Source organism: Nansenia antarctica (assembly GCF_963989245.1).
Source record: "Nansenia antarctica genome assembly, chromosome: 6".
NCBI classification, from domain to species: domain Eukaryota; kingdom Metazoa; phylum Chordata; class Actinopteri; order Argentiniformes; family Microstomatidae; genus Nansenia; species Nansenia antarctica.
This window is the reverse complement of record NC_137676.1, coordinates 45,907,805-45,923,471: the sequence shown is the minus strand read 5'-3', so window position 1 is coordinate 45,923,471 and position 15,667 is coordinate 45,907,805. Positions and strand designations below refer to the sequence as shown.

The 15,667-nt window shown below is 41.4% G+C and overlaps 1 protein-coding gene across 1 annotated transcript; it reads left to right on the top strand.

Annotated features, from left to right (window-relative positions):
• Positions 1-223: 223 nt before the first annotated feature.
• On the top strand, positions 224-13,439 carry pik3cd (phosphatidylinositol-4,5-bisphosphate 3-kinase, catalytic subunit delta; the record flags this gene model as incomplete). The annotated part of the gene is made up of 22 exons (XM_080534544.1): positions 224-364; positions 1,350-1,578; positions 1,903-2,132; positions 2,592-2,768; positions 3,276-3,431; positions 4,115-4,204; positions 5,488-5,709; positions 7,320-7,416; positions 7,856-7,986; positions 8,120-8,170; positions 8,287-8,454; positions 8,579-8,700; positions 9,136-9,279; positions 9,391-9,490; positions 9,639-9,817; positions 9,922-10,031; positions 10,205-10,283; positions 10,679-10,846; positions 12,133-12,256; positions 12,556-12,701; positions 12,987-13,119; positions 13,302-13,439. 22 exons carry the CDS (start codon positions 224-226, stop codon positions 13,437-13,439), a joined length of 3,135 nt encoding a protein of 1,044 aa, XP_080390670.1.
• Positions 13,440-15,667: the final 2,228 nt, after the last annotated feature.

Below are 15,667 nucleotides of genomic sequence, written 5' to 3'. Positions count from 1 at the left end.
TACATGTAACAATGTGACATCACACTTAATAGATTCATACATTATTCATACTGTGCACAGTATGGGCTGTGTGGTTAAAGTAATCTTAAATACAGTACAATTGCAGATACACACTTATACAGTGTGTTAACTGAGGCTGTGTTGTCTTTGTGTGTTGTCTGCATGGCTGGCTGGTTTCCCCCTGAGCAGCAGTAGAGCTGACGGTAAATGAGAGGCCGCCACCATGCCCCCGGGGGAGTATGGGATGCAGGACGAGTGGGAGATGGAGGGGGACCAGGAGATCATGATGGACTTCCTGTTGCCCACTGGGATCTTCCTGAAATTCCCAGTGTCACGAAACAACAACATCAGAGCTATCAAAAAAGTAGGTCCCCATTTCCTTATTCGTCACCCCTCATTCAATAATGTATCGAGCAATTTATGTTTTACTGTCATCTGTAAGTCAAGTAATTTTCTTGAATTCCTTAATTGTCTTGAACATGGGACCACATGACGGATACACCTGTGACTGACATACACCTGCCAGCACTTGAAGCTCAAAACGAGAGTCAATACCAACATAAGAATATTGCAGGGGATTTTGGCAAAAACAATTGGGCCGCTACCCACACGTTTAGCTGTGTTACTCATTCCAAGAATGAAGTTGTACAAGTTGTACCTCATTGTAAAGGAGACTAATCAGGCTTTACAACGATATAAAATACAATACCAATTGGTATTATTAAAGGGGAGGAATAATCAACAAAAAAAGTGTTTCCGAACTTTTTTTGAGGGGTTTATATATGTACATTTCTCTACCACAAGCCGTCTCCAAAGGCGTTTCCGAGAATTGGAAACGACTTTGGAGACGGCTTATGGTAGAGAAATTAACATTAAATTCACCGGCAACAGCTCTGGTGGACATTTCTGGAGTCAGCATGCCAATTGCACACTCCCTCAAAACTGGTCACATCTGTAGTATTGTGCTGTGTGATAAAACTGCACATTTTATAGTGGCCTTTTATTGTGACCAGCCTAAGGCACATCGGTGCAATAATCATGCTGTCTAATCAGCATCTGGATATGCCACACCTATCAGGTGGATGGATTATCTCAGCAAAGGAGAAGTGCTCACTAACGCAGATTTAAACCAATTTGAGAGCACAATTTGAGAGAAATAGGCCTTTTGTGTACATAGAAAAAGTCTTAGGTCTTTGATTTCAACTCGTGAAAAATTGGAGCAAAAACAAAAGTGTTGCGTTTATATTTTTGTTCAGTGTATGTAAAAAAAAGAAAAATCCAATAGTGATCAGTTAACCATGATAACTGTGTGTGTGTGTGTGTGTGTGTGTGTGTGTGTGCATGGTCAGATGGTGTGGCATAACGCCAGCAGCGAGCCCCTGTTTGGGGCGTTGGGCGACCCGGATGCATATGTGTTTACCTGCATCAACCCGACAGCGGAAAGGGAGGAGCTGGAGGATGAGACACGACGTCTGTGTGATATTCGGCCCTTCATGTCTGTCCTTAGGCTGGTTGCACGGGAGGGCGACCGCGTGGAGAAGCTCACTAACACACAGATCAGCCTGCTGATCGGCAAAGGTCTGCATCACTTCACACTGACACACAACAAGTAGCATTACTAATAGCACCACTATGAACTAATTGCTTGTAAGCTTAGAGTTTGGGATACAATCTTACAATTAAAAATGATTTCAACAAAAGAGAATGTGCACACATCTACTGTATCGTTTCTCCAGGTTCTCAAAAAAAACAACTCAATACATTAAAAAGAAGAAGGCAACACATATCAAACACTTACTAACAGTTAATTAGCCTTTAGGTCATTTAAACAAAATCACCAAATGCATCTCATTGGGGCTCTTGTTTCCAACACCTGTCCTAATTTGTACTTGTGTCTCTCAGGTTTGCATGAATTTGAGTCACAGAAGAACCATGAGGTGAATGAGTTCCGCGCCAAGATGCGCTCCTTCTGCGAAGTGAAGGCCCAGGACCGCCACCGGTGGCCATGGTACGACTGGATGGAGTACAGCTTCCCATGTGACCTAGAGCCGTCTCCTTCTCTGCCTGAGCCAGGTGTTAAGTCAAAAAGCACCAAGAAGATCTTCATCAACATCAAGTTTGAGGCCAGTGATGTGAGTCCCCGTTTTACTAGATTTGCATTATAATTGTCCTTGCAAATTAATTAGCTACCTTGATGATGAATGATTTTGGAGGGAAATTGGACCTTATGGTTGGGACATGAATATTGACCTAAAGAGAGCAGAAAAATGTTTGATTGGAAAATTCAGAGGTTCTACCCTGCGTAGATATATACATTCTGGAGGATGACTTTAGATAAAAGTGCTACTACTCTGGAAATCCCCCTCTCATAACCACAAACACTAATCACTATCACTTCGCAAGCCTTCAAAACATGACGTAGGAATCACTTTTACAAATGTAGAAAGAAGAAAACAATGTCCCCAAGAGCTGTGACATATTCAAGATTGAGTGTAATTGAAGTTAGTTGTCAAAGTTCACAAAAAGAGCAGGCAACCTTTAAGGGAATAGAAACATCCCTTTGATTGTCCCTATTCCTCTTTTTGCTATAGGAAAGCTTCATGCTACAACAGGACCCCCAGGACTATCCGGTGACTCTGATGAGGAGTGCCCTAAAGAAGAAGGCCACTGTGTTCCGCTCAGTGCGACAGGAGCCAGAGGACTACTCTTTACAGATAAACGGGAGGTGGGAATTCATCTATGGAAAACACCCCCTGTGCCAGTTCAAAGTAAGTGACCATTATAACAAGGGCTTACCTTGAATGACCTTGAAGATACCCATTTTGTTTATGCATGATATTTATTTTGTCAATATTTATTGCGTATTAGGTTTTTCTGAATTTGTTGTCTATTTTGTCTGTAACTGTATGCTGCCAGTGATGTCTGCTCTGTATACGTGGTCTATTTTGTCTGTGCATGTGGTCTGTAATGAGAGTCTGACTCTCAGATCTGGAGTGAAGTGACTCAAGGTTTGGTGACAGCAGACTCCGTTGTTGATTTTGAAACTCCAGCTACCTGCAGGGATGACTCACATCTCCCTACCAGCCCTCGGAAGGCAACTGCGTCCACGCATAATGAGATTTTAGCTGCATTAACCTACAGTAAACGAACAGCCTCCAGGACTGAGGGCAGGCCACGAGTGTACCAGTGATATCTGTGGGTGGAACGTGTGATGGTAGAGCCAGTCAAACTCTTCTTTCCCCTCTTCTCCCCTCCACCCTTCCCTCTTTCCATAGTACATTTTCTCCTGTTTGAGAGGGGGCCAAAACCCCCACCTGACCATGGTTCATCACACCACCATCATCAGTTACCAAGAGAAGCAGGACAGCATAGGCAGCCAGATGACCAAGAGCTGCTCCTTGTCCAAACCTCCCCCACTGCCCCTGAAGAAGGTGAGAGGTTAGCCTCTTGGATGGCAGTCATCTTTCATTAACAGAATATCAAATCTTTTGTGCCCCATGTGGTTGTTCCTCAACCAGTGATATGGACTTTGGCATGCCCAAAACTGCTGTTCAGTACAGTGTGCTTCCAATAATTAACTTTTTCAAATGTATTTGCACGTACGTGCTGCTGTTGGTTATTTCTCTTATATAACTCTTCTGAGTTTTCTATTAATTGCTATTATGATTTTAATCTACATAGTTAGTCTATCATGGTTGTATACTGCATGCTCATCAAAGTCGTACTGTATATAAAATGTTAGCTGAGCTCCCTCCTCCATCAAATAATAATCACAATTTGCGCACCTGCAAAAGAGACCTCTCAGTGTGAGTCCCTGGATATATAAAGGTTAAATAAAAAAGTTATTACATTAGGAAAATGGTTGTAAACGATAGTTAACAGTGAAGTTAACAAAGGGATGTCCTAGACGGGCCACTAATTAAGATAAGTAGGGTGACCAATTGAGAGGGAATGAACCAGCTTAGCTTTGTTATCAGCAGTAGCAGATCAAGTTCTTCATGTTTTTGAAAATTAAAATGTTTTTGGCCTCTACCATGTCATTCTGGAAAAAAACAAAAAATATCTCAGGGAAATACAAGATAAATGTCCTTTTTTTTTTTTTTTTTACTAACAGCAGAACACGTCCTCTTTGTGGTTCATTGACGAGCCTTTCCACATTCACCTACTGCAGGGGAGCCGAGTCAATGCAGATGAAGGAATGAAGGTTGGTGTAGTTTTGTGTGTGTTTTGTCATACTGGGTTGCTCAATGAAGTGCAGCATTGACTTGTTTACCTATCTCTCACTTTCGGGTGTAGGAAGGGGGGTGACATGTAAACGATGGGGTCACATGACCCTGACCACACATTTCCCATAATTCATCTGAGGCAGTTGGTTGAAACTCTTCAAAACAGGAAGTGGGGAGGGCCTATCTGGTTTTCACGTCTCACTCTGGGGCCTAGATTCTTAGAAAAGGACAGTCTTCGCGCTCTTGCTCGCCACTTAAGCTTTTTTTAAAGAGGAGAGATGGGTGTAGTTACTATTGTAGATAGGGCATGATGGGTCTGACCTATCTCGAAACTTGTTGAATTTCTGTGCCTATACTCTCGCTACTGTGATGCTGTCTTGTGTCTGTAGAAAGAAAAATGTGGCATCAATTAATTCTGTTAAAATGTTCTGTTATGTAAATTATTTGATATTCATCTCTTACTAGCTATAGCTTATAAAAAGTTGTTTGAATAATGTTCCCACTTGGTGTGAGTGTGACATCCAGGAACTACAGAGTGGGACATGTAGGGAACTGAGTTAATGTTTTGTGTCTGTGTTTCAGATTTTTACTAATCATGTTACTGTTTAGATTGGTTGTTAAGTGTAAGTGCGCTTCCGGCCTCTACCTAAAAGAAGACCATGACTCAGAGTAAATTTGTCCTGTCACATAATTATCAGTCATGTCTGCTGTTGGGCAGGCAGAGGTTGCCAAGATACCCTTGGGGAAAATATCCACTCATATACTTAGCAAATTTGGATTCAGCCCAACCTTGTTTGAATACCCAAGGTGGGCAATGGACTGTTGCTTGAGAAATTGCCTGCACAACAATGAATGCATTTTTTGCAAAACAAATAAAGGTAGCACAACAAGCAGGTAGCTGGAGTTTCAAAATCAACAATGGAGTATGCTGTCACCAAACCTTGAGTCACTTCACTCCAGATCTGAGAGTCAGACTCTCATTACAGACCACATGCACAGACAAATAAACCCTAATGGTCTATCTATATAGATCTATCTATATACATTATGCACATGCATTACTTATTGTATGAATGTTCAGACTTGGGGTCCTAAGTTGTTTGATATTGGTGTTTGGTGTATTGTAATTTAATATCTTAAATAATGCATTGATATCAATGGGAGATTTGCACAACAACTTAAGTTACAGATACAGATTTCAAGCTGGTTTCAGCCCTAAAGTGTTACCAAAGTCAGTTTTGTGTGTGTTGGCATCTCTCAGCTGGTGGTCCAGGCGGGGCTGTTCCATGGCAGTGAGCTCCTGTGTAAGGTGGTGACCAGCACGGAGGTGAGCGTGTGCTCAGAGCCCCTGTGGGACCAGAAGCTGCTGTTTGACATCAGCGTTGGAGACCTGCCTCGCATGAGCCGTCTGTGCTTTGCTCTCTATGCTGTCATCGAGAAGGCTAAGAAACCCCGCGGCACCAAGAAGAAAAACAAGAAAGCTGTTAGTACTCAAGATTTATATGTTTGCAGCTACATTTCTTTTCATTTCTATTTATTTAATCATGTGTGTGTGTGTGTGTGTGTGTGTGTGTGTGTGTGTGTGTGTGTGTGTGTGTGTGTGTGTGCGTGCGTGCGTGCGTGCGTGCGTGCGTGCGTGTGCATGCGTGCTTGTATGGGTGTTTACAGTATGTGTGAATTTGTTTGCAGGCCCAAACATGTTTACTTAGTATGTAGTGTGTGTGTGTGTGTGTGTGTGTGTGTGTGTGTGTGTGGGCGGGGGGGGGGGTTTGCTCTTGTGTCGAATGGTGCAAGTGTGTTAAGCGGTAAGCCTGTGGTTAAAGTCTCATCCGCTTCTGCTCTTTTATCTGTATATCACTCCAAAGAAGGAAGAGTGTAGCGTAAATTTCATGGAATTGTAAATTCTGGTTTCTCAGTCTCTACAGACATCGATGTTGTACCCCGCTCCTCTAGTTTGCACTTTCACTATGAAGACAGCTTTCTTAAACTGCTATTGCTATACTGTCAGTCTCTGAGGCTATTTATGTGAAGTTATAGCCTACATCTCATTTACTGACGTAGTAACTTGTTGTGCTGTATGATAGACTACTATATCTCTTCATCAACATTACCCAAAGTTACTCACTGTATAATTGATGGTTTATGATGGCAGTTATTAAGTGATCATTCAGATGTTATAACAACCTTACAAAGTCTTCTGTCATGTTACTTTATTGTTTTGATCAAGTCAGGTTATTATGGCATTGTTTGAAAGGTCCTGTTTCTCCATAGCTTTTTGGGAATGGATTTGGGAATCTAGAGGTACATTACACAGAGCCAAAATCCACCCTCATGTACATTATAGCTCATTATAGGTTCAGCAGCTGTTAGTTAGAGGATAGTTCCCAGGTGTGCTGGATGGAGTTAGGCCTCAGCAACTCTGCTTCTGCTTTCTGTGCCACTTCTCTCTTCTGTAATACCCGGAGGAGAAGTCCCCTCCGCCAGACACCAGGAAGCCAGTACCGGTAGTTGCGTTATTTTGGCTAGTCTTGCTCATTTGTGTCAACTTATTTCTACTTGTTTTAGCAAGTTGGCAGCTGAGAGATGCATTTGACTATATTTGGTTATCACCTTAGCCTGAGAAGCTGTTTCCTGCTGACTATTTCCCATATGATTCCCATGATTTCAATAACATAATGGACATACATGTTGTAATTTACATTTAGCTATAGACTTGCAGAACTTACAGTATGAATTGCCATTACAGCAATTACTGTCGGCGCCTTATATGACGACCCATTTACCAAAGTGGAAACTTATTTACGTGTCATAGTACTTTGTTCTTAATTGCAGCATCAACATTTCATTCTCTTATTTATTTCAAAAGCAAAGGCTCTATTCAAAAGAACTGGTATTTGGAAGTTTCCAAGTTCCGACATGGCAACACAACGTTCTTCTGATACAGCTTTAATAATTTTGATTCAATGAAGAACTACCCTGTGCCCACATCAGGGTTCCTTAAAAATGGATGCTAAAAAATATTTAGAGCCCCAAGTTAAAGTGTTACATTTAAGAGATGTCTAATGAGTATCAACATGGTCGCTCTCCCATCAGGATTGTCCAATAGCCTGGGTGAACACCATGGTGTTTGACTATAAGGACCAGCTGAAGACTGGAGACTTCCAGCTGTCTACTTGGCCTTCAGTACCTGGTACTTAGAGCTCCGTCTCAGTCATGCACTGTAGCTACTGTACATCATCATCACTGCTGATGACTCCCACACACATTGGAAACACTACACTGCAAGTGTGAAACCACCCAAAGTGACACACACACACACACACACACACACACACACACACACACATACACACACACACACACACACACATACACACACACACACACACACACACATACACACACACACACACACACACACACACACGCACAGTACTGCACAAATCTTCCATATTCCATTACATATACATATTCAATATCACATATCTCAATAATCTCATCTATTTAATGCATTGAGATTTGTACCAGTGCTAATAACATTCTTGCCCAAAATGTCAACATGTATAAAGTTGTTGCCTTAAGTAAAGATAACTTTGGTAACTAACCCTAACTTTGATTTGTTATCACAGATGATAAAAGCGAGCTGTTGAACCCAATGGGCACAGTGGAAAAGAACCCCAACATCGATAGTGCAGCTGGACTCTACATTCGCTTTCCCAACATCAGACCTCACCCTCTCTACTACCCACCTCTTGACAAGGTACAACTGACTTCTAATGTACATTGTAAAAAATGTCTTTCAGTAGTTGCCAAATAGACATTTAAGTTATATGCTCTTTAAGATATATGCTTGTTAAGATATTGACACATTTGTGCATGTCACCTATTTTCAGATGAGTGAACTGGACAGGAATAGGGAAAAGGTTATTGCCACGAAGGAGGAGGTAAGAATGTTTGAAAGGTTTGGTTTCAATTGACACTTTTCTAACTACTTAAGATTTGCTCTGTGATTAGATTGATAAATGATAATCCACATAATTCTGATTTTGACTCTCCATAGCACATGAAGCTAAAGGAGATAGTGGACAATAAGAATTACACTGAGATCTTTGAGGACGAGAAGGAGCTTCTATGGAAGCTTCGGGGTGTGGTCCGGGATCGCTACCCTGAGAGTCTGTCTAAACTTCTCCTCATCACTAAATGGAATAAGCATGAGGATGTGGCCCAGGTACAGTACATTTTAAAAGAAATACCCCAAAATGTTATAGACAGTCATGCAATAAATATTAGCCCATTACCAGCTTATCCATGACTTTTCACAACCACACATAACTCTGTTCCTGTGTGTCCAGATGGTACGTTTACTGTGGAAGTGGCCGGACCTCCCTGCTCTCCATGCCTTGGAGCTACTGGACTACAGTTTTCCTGATCCCATAGTCCGCTCCTTCACCATCAGATGCCTGAAGAAGCTGAGGTACTGTTGATGTCTTGATGGGGGCGGCAGTGGCGCAGGAGGTAGAGCCGGCATCTAATGGTCGCAAGGTCGGTAGATCGGCAGGTCAAACCCCGGCTAGCCACATGTCGAGGTGTCCTTGGGCAAGACACTGAACCCCAATGAGCGGGCATGGTAGCCGACCTTGCATGGTAGCTCGCCGCCATTGGTGTGTGAATATGTGTGTGAATGGGTGAATGAGAGGCCATTGTAAAGCGATTTGGAATAAGGCGCTGTATAAGTCAGTCCATTTATTCATTCATGTCAAAGCCATCTTTTACTGCTTTTTGTTTTGACGGGTGAACAAACTGGTGAAGCTAAGATTACTGAAAAAAGTGGTAGTGTACATTGTCTATAATGATGACCTGTTTGCTTTTCAATTAATTTAAACCTAAGGAATGTCCTTTTCCTCCACAGAGACAATGACCTCCTTCAGTATTTACTCCAGTTGGTTCAGGTTCTGAAGTATGAGTCCTACCTGGACTGTGACCTGACCACATTCCTGCTAGAGAGGGCCCTCTCCAACAAGAGGATAGGACACTTCTTCTTCTGGCATCTCAGGTAGGAGTTTGGCTGATAATTATGACAGTTAAAAAGTTAACTGACAACTGAATCTTCATCTAGAATGGTTGGGTGGTATTAGTGTAACTGAAGCCCTTGTCCTCACTGTAGGTCAGAAATGCATGTGGCCTCTGTTAGTTTACGCTTTGGCCTGATTCTGGAGGCCTACTGCAGGGGGAATATCTATCACATTCGGAGCTTAATGAGACAGGTGAGTAGTCCTACATGTTTTATACCATTCCTATACATTCTTACCTTACTATCTGAACTCAATGGTGGATTCGCGACACATTCATTTCATTTATATTTTTAAAAACTCCTTATCTGTGTGTGTCACTCTTTCCATACTCTATCTGCAGAACGAGGCTCTGAGTAAGATGAAGACTCTGAATGACATTGTAAAGTCAGGTTCCCAGAGGACATCGCGGCAGCAGGTGACAGAAGACATGAAGCTGTGTATCAAACAGGAGTCCTACCAGGAGGCCCTCTCAGAACTGCTGTCTCCACTTAACCCCAGCACCGTGCTCTCTGAGATCTGGTAGGTATCTCTCAAACACACACATTTCTGATTCCTCTCTATTATAATGGTGCGATCAGCGTTTGTGAAATTGTGATATTTGATGGGTGTGTCTGGTGTTGCAGTGCGGACCAATGCAAATTCATGGACTCTAAGATGAAGCCCCTGTGGCTGATGTACAAGAGCAAATGTCCAACAGGGGATACAGTGGGCATTATCTTCAAAAATGGAGATGGTGAGAGGAAATAATCCAGTGAACTGAACATTCCCAACCCACACACTTACGAGAACACACACACACACACACACACACACACACACACACACACACACACACACACACACACACACACACACTACATCTCATAACCACTAGATTTACATTTCCTTTCTCACACTGTCCTCCAGATCTCAGACAAGACATGCTGACTCTTCAAATGATTCAGCTCATGGAGATCCTTTGGAAGAAGGAGGGACTGGATCTGAGGTACAGTATCTAAGTGTAACCGAGTTGAAAAGGAAATAAACTCACACCTCAAATTGAAATAGCTCTACCCGCTGCATCAAATCGCTAGCTTTTCAGTGGTGTAGGTGGTTTACATCGGGTGTTTCAGACGGTGGTCACGTGTTTGTTGGCAATACAGATGATGCAAGTTCGAGACTGTGAGTGAATGAGCAAAGAAATACTGCATACACAGAGAATGACGTCTGTCACATTAGTAATAACTGTATGACATACACCATGGGAGCTTTGGAGCTAAATCTCACCCCCAGATTTTATACTGGAGTATATAAAGAATATTGTCTGGCTCTGTGAGAATATTTTAGAGCAAACTGATGATTATAGGTACAAACTGATGATTTCTTTCCTTTCTCACAAAGGATGATCCCCTATGGCTGCCTGTCCACTGGAAACAAAACAGGTCTGATTGAGGTGGTGAAAAACTCTGACACCATTGCCAATATCCAACGCAACAACAGCACCAGTGCCGCCACTGCTGCCTTCAACAAGGATGCCCTGCTCAACTGGCTCAAGTCCAAGAACCCAGAGTGAGTTTGACAGTTTTCCTGAAGACCTATGACATTCCCTTAACTTAAAAGATTATCAGCAGAAGTCATAAGTTACTGCTATTTAAAATATTAAATTGCACCATCTCTGAGCCCAATAGCTGCATTCAACTAATGAAAAGATAATGCTGGTGAATTGTGAGATTCTGTGTGGGGAATGCGTTTATTGCTGACTGCAGGGTGCTCATGAAGGAGTCAGTCAGCTGAGTAGCATAGCATTGCCTCTCCCAGGCCAAAGACACATTTTAAGGGTGGATAACAAAGTATAACCGTGTCAAAATGGAATGTGAAGTGTCTAAGGATTGTTTTGGATCCTTAACAGTTGAGGTATGTGACTTTGACAATCCTGAATATGTTTAAAAGTACTGTTGACACAGGAAACATTGAAATGTAATAAATAAACACTGACGTCATTTTGGCAAGTCAGGTCCAGGCTATTGTCAGCCAAAATCTCTCCATATTAGTTCAATGCTGCAGAGCCTCTAGAATGAAATATGAGGTAGCTGTAATTGTTTAACATAGTGAACTCAATGGACGTCTAGACTGGCCTATGGTATGGCTAGCTGTCAATCATCTCTTGCACTCAGAATCACCCCTGCAAATACACTCATTGGACACTTTATTAGGAACACTATACTAATACTGGGTAGGACCTCCCTTTGCTCTCAAAACAGCCTCAATGGCATTGAAACATTCCTTGTTCCTCCATTGGTTCCTCCCATGTGTAATTCCAGATTTTTCAGGTGCACTTTCAAGCTGTGAATCTCCCGTTCTACCACATCCCAAATATGTTCTATTGGATTAAGATCCGGTGACTGGGTGGGAAGGCCACTGAACTCATGTTCATGAAACCAGTTTGAGATTACTTTTGACATGGTGCATTGTCATGCTGGAAGTAGCCATTAGAAGATAGATCCATTGTGGCCGTGAAGGGATGCACCTGATCAGCAGCAATACTCAAATAGGCTGTGGCATTCAAGCGATGATTGATTGGTATTAACAGGACCAAAGTGTACCAAGAAAACATTCCCCACACCATTACACCACCTGAATGAGAAGGTGTACAGGTGTTCCTAATAAAGTGTTCAGTGAGTGTACTTCAGTACTTCAGAGTGTGTGTGTGTGTGTGTGTGTGTGTGTGTGTGTGTGTGTGTGTGTGTGTGTGTGTGTGTGTGTGTGTGTGTGTGTGCGTGCGTCCATGCATGCGTGCATGTGAGTGAGTAAGGGAAAGGGTATCCTAATAATTGTCTTTTCTTTTTTGTCAGCAGGGATAAACTTGACCAGGCCATTGAGGACTTCACTCTATCCTGCGCTGGCTACTGTGTAGCCACTTACGTATTGGGCATAGGAGATCGTCACAATGACAATATAATGATCAAGGAAACTGGACAGGTGATTATCAGTCTAACCTTTTCTTAATGTGATAGAATTTCTAGAGTGTAATAGTTTTCTGTATCTAAACAGCTCATTGTTTATCACGATTAATGTTTTAATCATTCAGTTGGGAGGGGGATAAACTTTAATTCTTACTATATAATTTTCAGTATTTTCTGGATATTCTGTGCTAGCATAGGAATCACATTTTGGCCCTCCTTAACAATTGTAATATAGTATAGTAGTATTTTCTACCACAAGATGGCACTGAATTGTATGTAATGTTTAGCTCCTTCTTCACCCTGTGTGTTCTCCAGTTGTTCCACATTGACTTTGGCCACTTCCTTGGGAACTTCAAGAGTAAATTTGGGATCAACAGGGAACGCGTGCCTTTTATTCTGACTTACGACTTTGTTCATGTGATTCAACAAGGGAGGACCAACAACAGTGAGAAATTTGAAAGGTGAAATAATAAATCCTCCAAATGTCCAGTGCGGTTGTGTGTATCTTGAATTCTATATGCTGGATGATTAGGTCATTAGAGTTGTGCTTTGATCAAATCAGATAAAGTGTGAAAAGTGACTTGATTATGTATAATGGAAAACCCAAGCTTTTTATTACTTGATTTCTGGTGCTTTTACAACAAATTTGGAACTGGTAGGCACCCAGTCAACGAAAATAGACATGGTGATCATATACATAGCTGCAGGATAGTGGTGTTTTACCTGCCTTGTTGCTCCATCGTCAGGTTCAGGGAGTGCTGTGAGCAGGCCTATAAGATCCTGTGTCGGAATGGGACTCTGTTTGTCAACCTGTTCGCCATGATGAAAGCAGCCGGACTGCCTGAGCTCAGCTCCTTCAAGGACATCCAGTACCTCAAGGTGAGAAATCCAACATGTTGGGACAATCTATTAATTCCTTTTTGTTTCTTAAAGGTAGACTCAACTACGTATTTGTTTGCTATATTTGGTGGTCATGATAAACCATTGCTGTTACAAATTATTGTCATGATGATGACGATGATGATGATGATGATTGTTGTTTTTCTCTCACCTTCTTAAAGGACTCTTTGGCTTTGGGGAAATCAGAGGAAGAGGCCCTGAAGAATTTCAAAGTGAAGTTCAATGAAGCTCTGAGAGAGAGCTGGAAGACCAAGGTAAACTGGATGATGCACTCTTTGGCCAAAGATAGCAGACTTTGAAGAAAGCCACTGAATGGAGAAACCCAAATACTTCACTCTCTTAACTGGAGTAAAAGAGCCAAATGAAATGAAAATGCACTGAAGAATTTGACTTTGAAGACTTTGATGAATTCATGCCATTCAGCATTTGAACATCTTTTACAAATGTTTACATCTGGCTGGCTGGTCACACGTACGATTTATGAACTGATTACTAACTGCAAATACTTGATGGTAACAATTCATGTGACTGCCACTGTACAACCCAGACATTACAACAGTGAAAACCACTTGCATGTGGAAGAGACCGACCTATCACCACATGACTAGCCCCCTCGGAAATCGGACAGAAGTTGTTCAACACTGGACTATAGTGCTAACCATGACCCAAACAGGGAGCATATGGTAGTCATTCTGCCGCAATGTAGACAAGGCTATAACAATGTCTCTTGAAACTGTCAAAGTTTTAAGTCAAATCAAAGTTGTATCGCAGTAGTAGCCTAATATGAGAGAGGAGTTAAATTCATTGCTATCTTATTATTATCATTCATTCACTGTTGATAATGCTTAAAGACCAGGGTTAGGGTTAGGTAGGTTTAGGTTTTTCACATGGTTTACATCAATTGATGGCTCTATAATATTTGTCTTTATGAATCAAATTATTTTTGCTCTAGTATGTCCTCTATTGTGTTGTTTTGCTGTATTTAAGATTGTTGAAGGTGTTTTTAAAGGTATTTGTACAAAGGTTGAATTGAGCTTTGTAAAGGTACGTCAGAGGTCGTGTTTTACCTTGATAATGTGGAATATTGCCTTATTGTGTAGCTATGTACTACTGTATGATCCCAGTCATTTGTCAAGATGGAGTCAAGACCGAAGGCCTTGAGACTCAGGCCCAGACCCAAGAACCAGTGTATTTAGATCATGATGAAATTCCAATTTAAATGTGGGCAAACCAGACCTAGACCAACCATATGAAGAAGTCAGCAAAATAAGGCACTATCCTTAAATGCCACTCCATACCAATCTAGCTCACACATAGGAGGCACTCCTGGCACCTGTACTGTATGTTGAGTCACTCCTACTTAGCCACATTCTGTAAGTGGAGGATGTATTCTGTGACATATTTTGACTGTGCAGGTGAAGAGACTGGGGAGATAGTCTTGTCCAAAATCATGACAATGCGTGTTATATTCTACATAAGAGTCTCAAATGGTCTCATGACAAAGACTGACTGGACTCCATCTCTTGAATCTGTAAGCCATATCCTTGTGTGTCAATATATTGTGTCATTATAAAACTATGCTACATGCTGTGAAATGTTAAGGGGTAAATGCTCTCTGTAAACCTAGATCAGTTTAATTGATCTGCAATACCTCTTGAAGAAAATGCAGGGAAGGATATATTCATACAAATCTGTGTATTGGCTTTCAGATATTTAAGTTGGCCTGTACGTGCACTGTACATTGTCCTTAGTGGCAGTCCCTTACCTATATGTGCCTATGCCTTCTACTTTCATGTTAAAGAAAAGTGTTGTTTGAAAATACCTAGCCCGCGCTATAAATATTTATCTCAATCATCTTGAAATACTGTGTCCTGATGCTGTGCAAAATGAATGGTGTCTGTAAAAAGAAGCTTACTACTGTAGGCTACTGTATTGTACCACATTGTCTTTGAATTGTGTACTCTGCATACAGATCCTGATGTTCTCTGAATAAGGTGTTGCTTTAACCATAGAATAGTGTTTGGGGGAAGATAGTTTCTTTTGAGCACTAGTAGCTACTTCTAAGGTTGTTTTACCTTGACTATCCATATCAGGTGCACATCCTAAACAACGGTGAATTGTAAAATATGGGCATTGCTATGGGAAACACATTGAAGAGCTTAAATTTAGAAATAATCAACTGTACTTTGCCTGTTGATTAAAATGTCACCCTGAATGATGTCAATATAGCCAGTCACGGGTAGAATCCCATGTTTCTGTAGCACTTTAAAAAAAATAGATATGTGCCTTTGTGGTTTGCTACTGATAATGTTATATGCTGTGTCTGTTAATTATAATTATTATCATCATCATATTCATTACAATGTCAAGCTATATTAAGGCTAAAATTGTGAGGAATGTTTCTTCTCTCATTGCATTCATTAACATCATTAATAGACATGTTTTGTATGTGTAAAGACTGATACTAGAATGGCTTGAATGAGAAATGTGAGAAACCAGTCAACGACATTTCCACCAGGGTCCATTT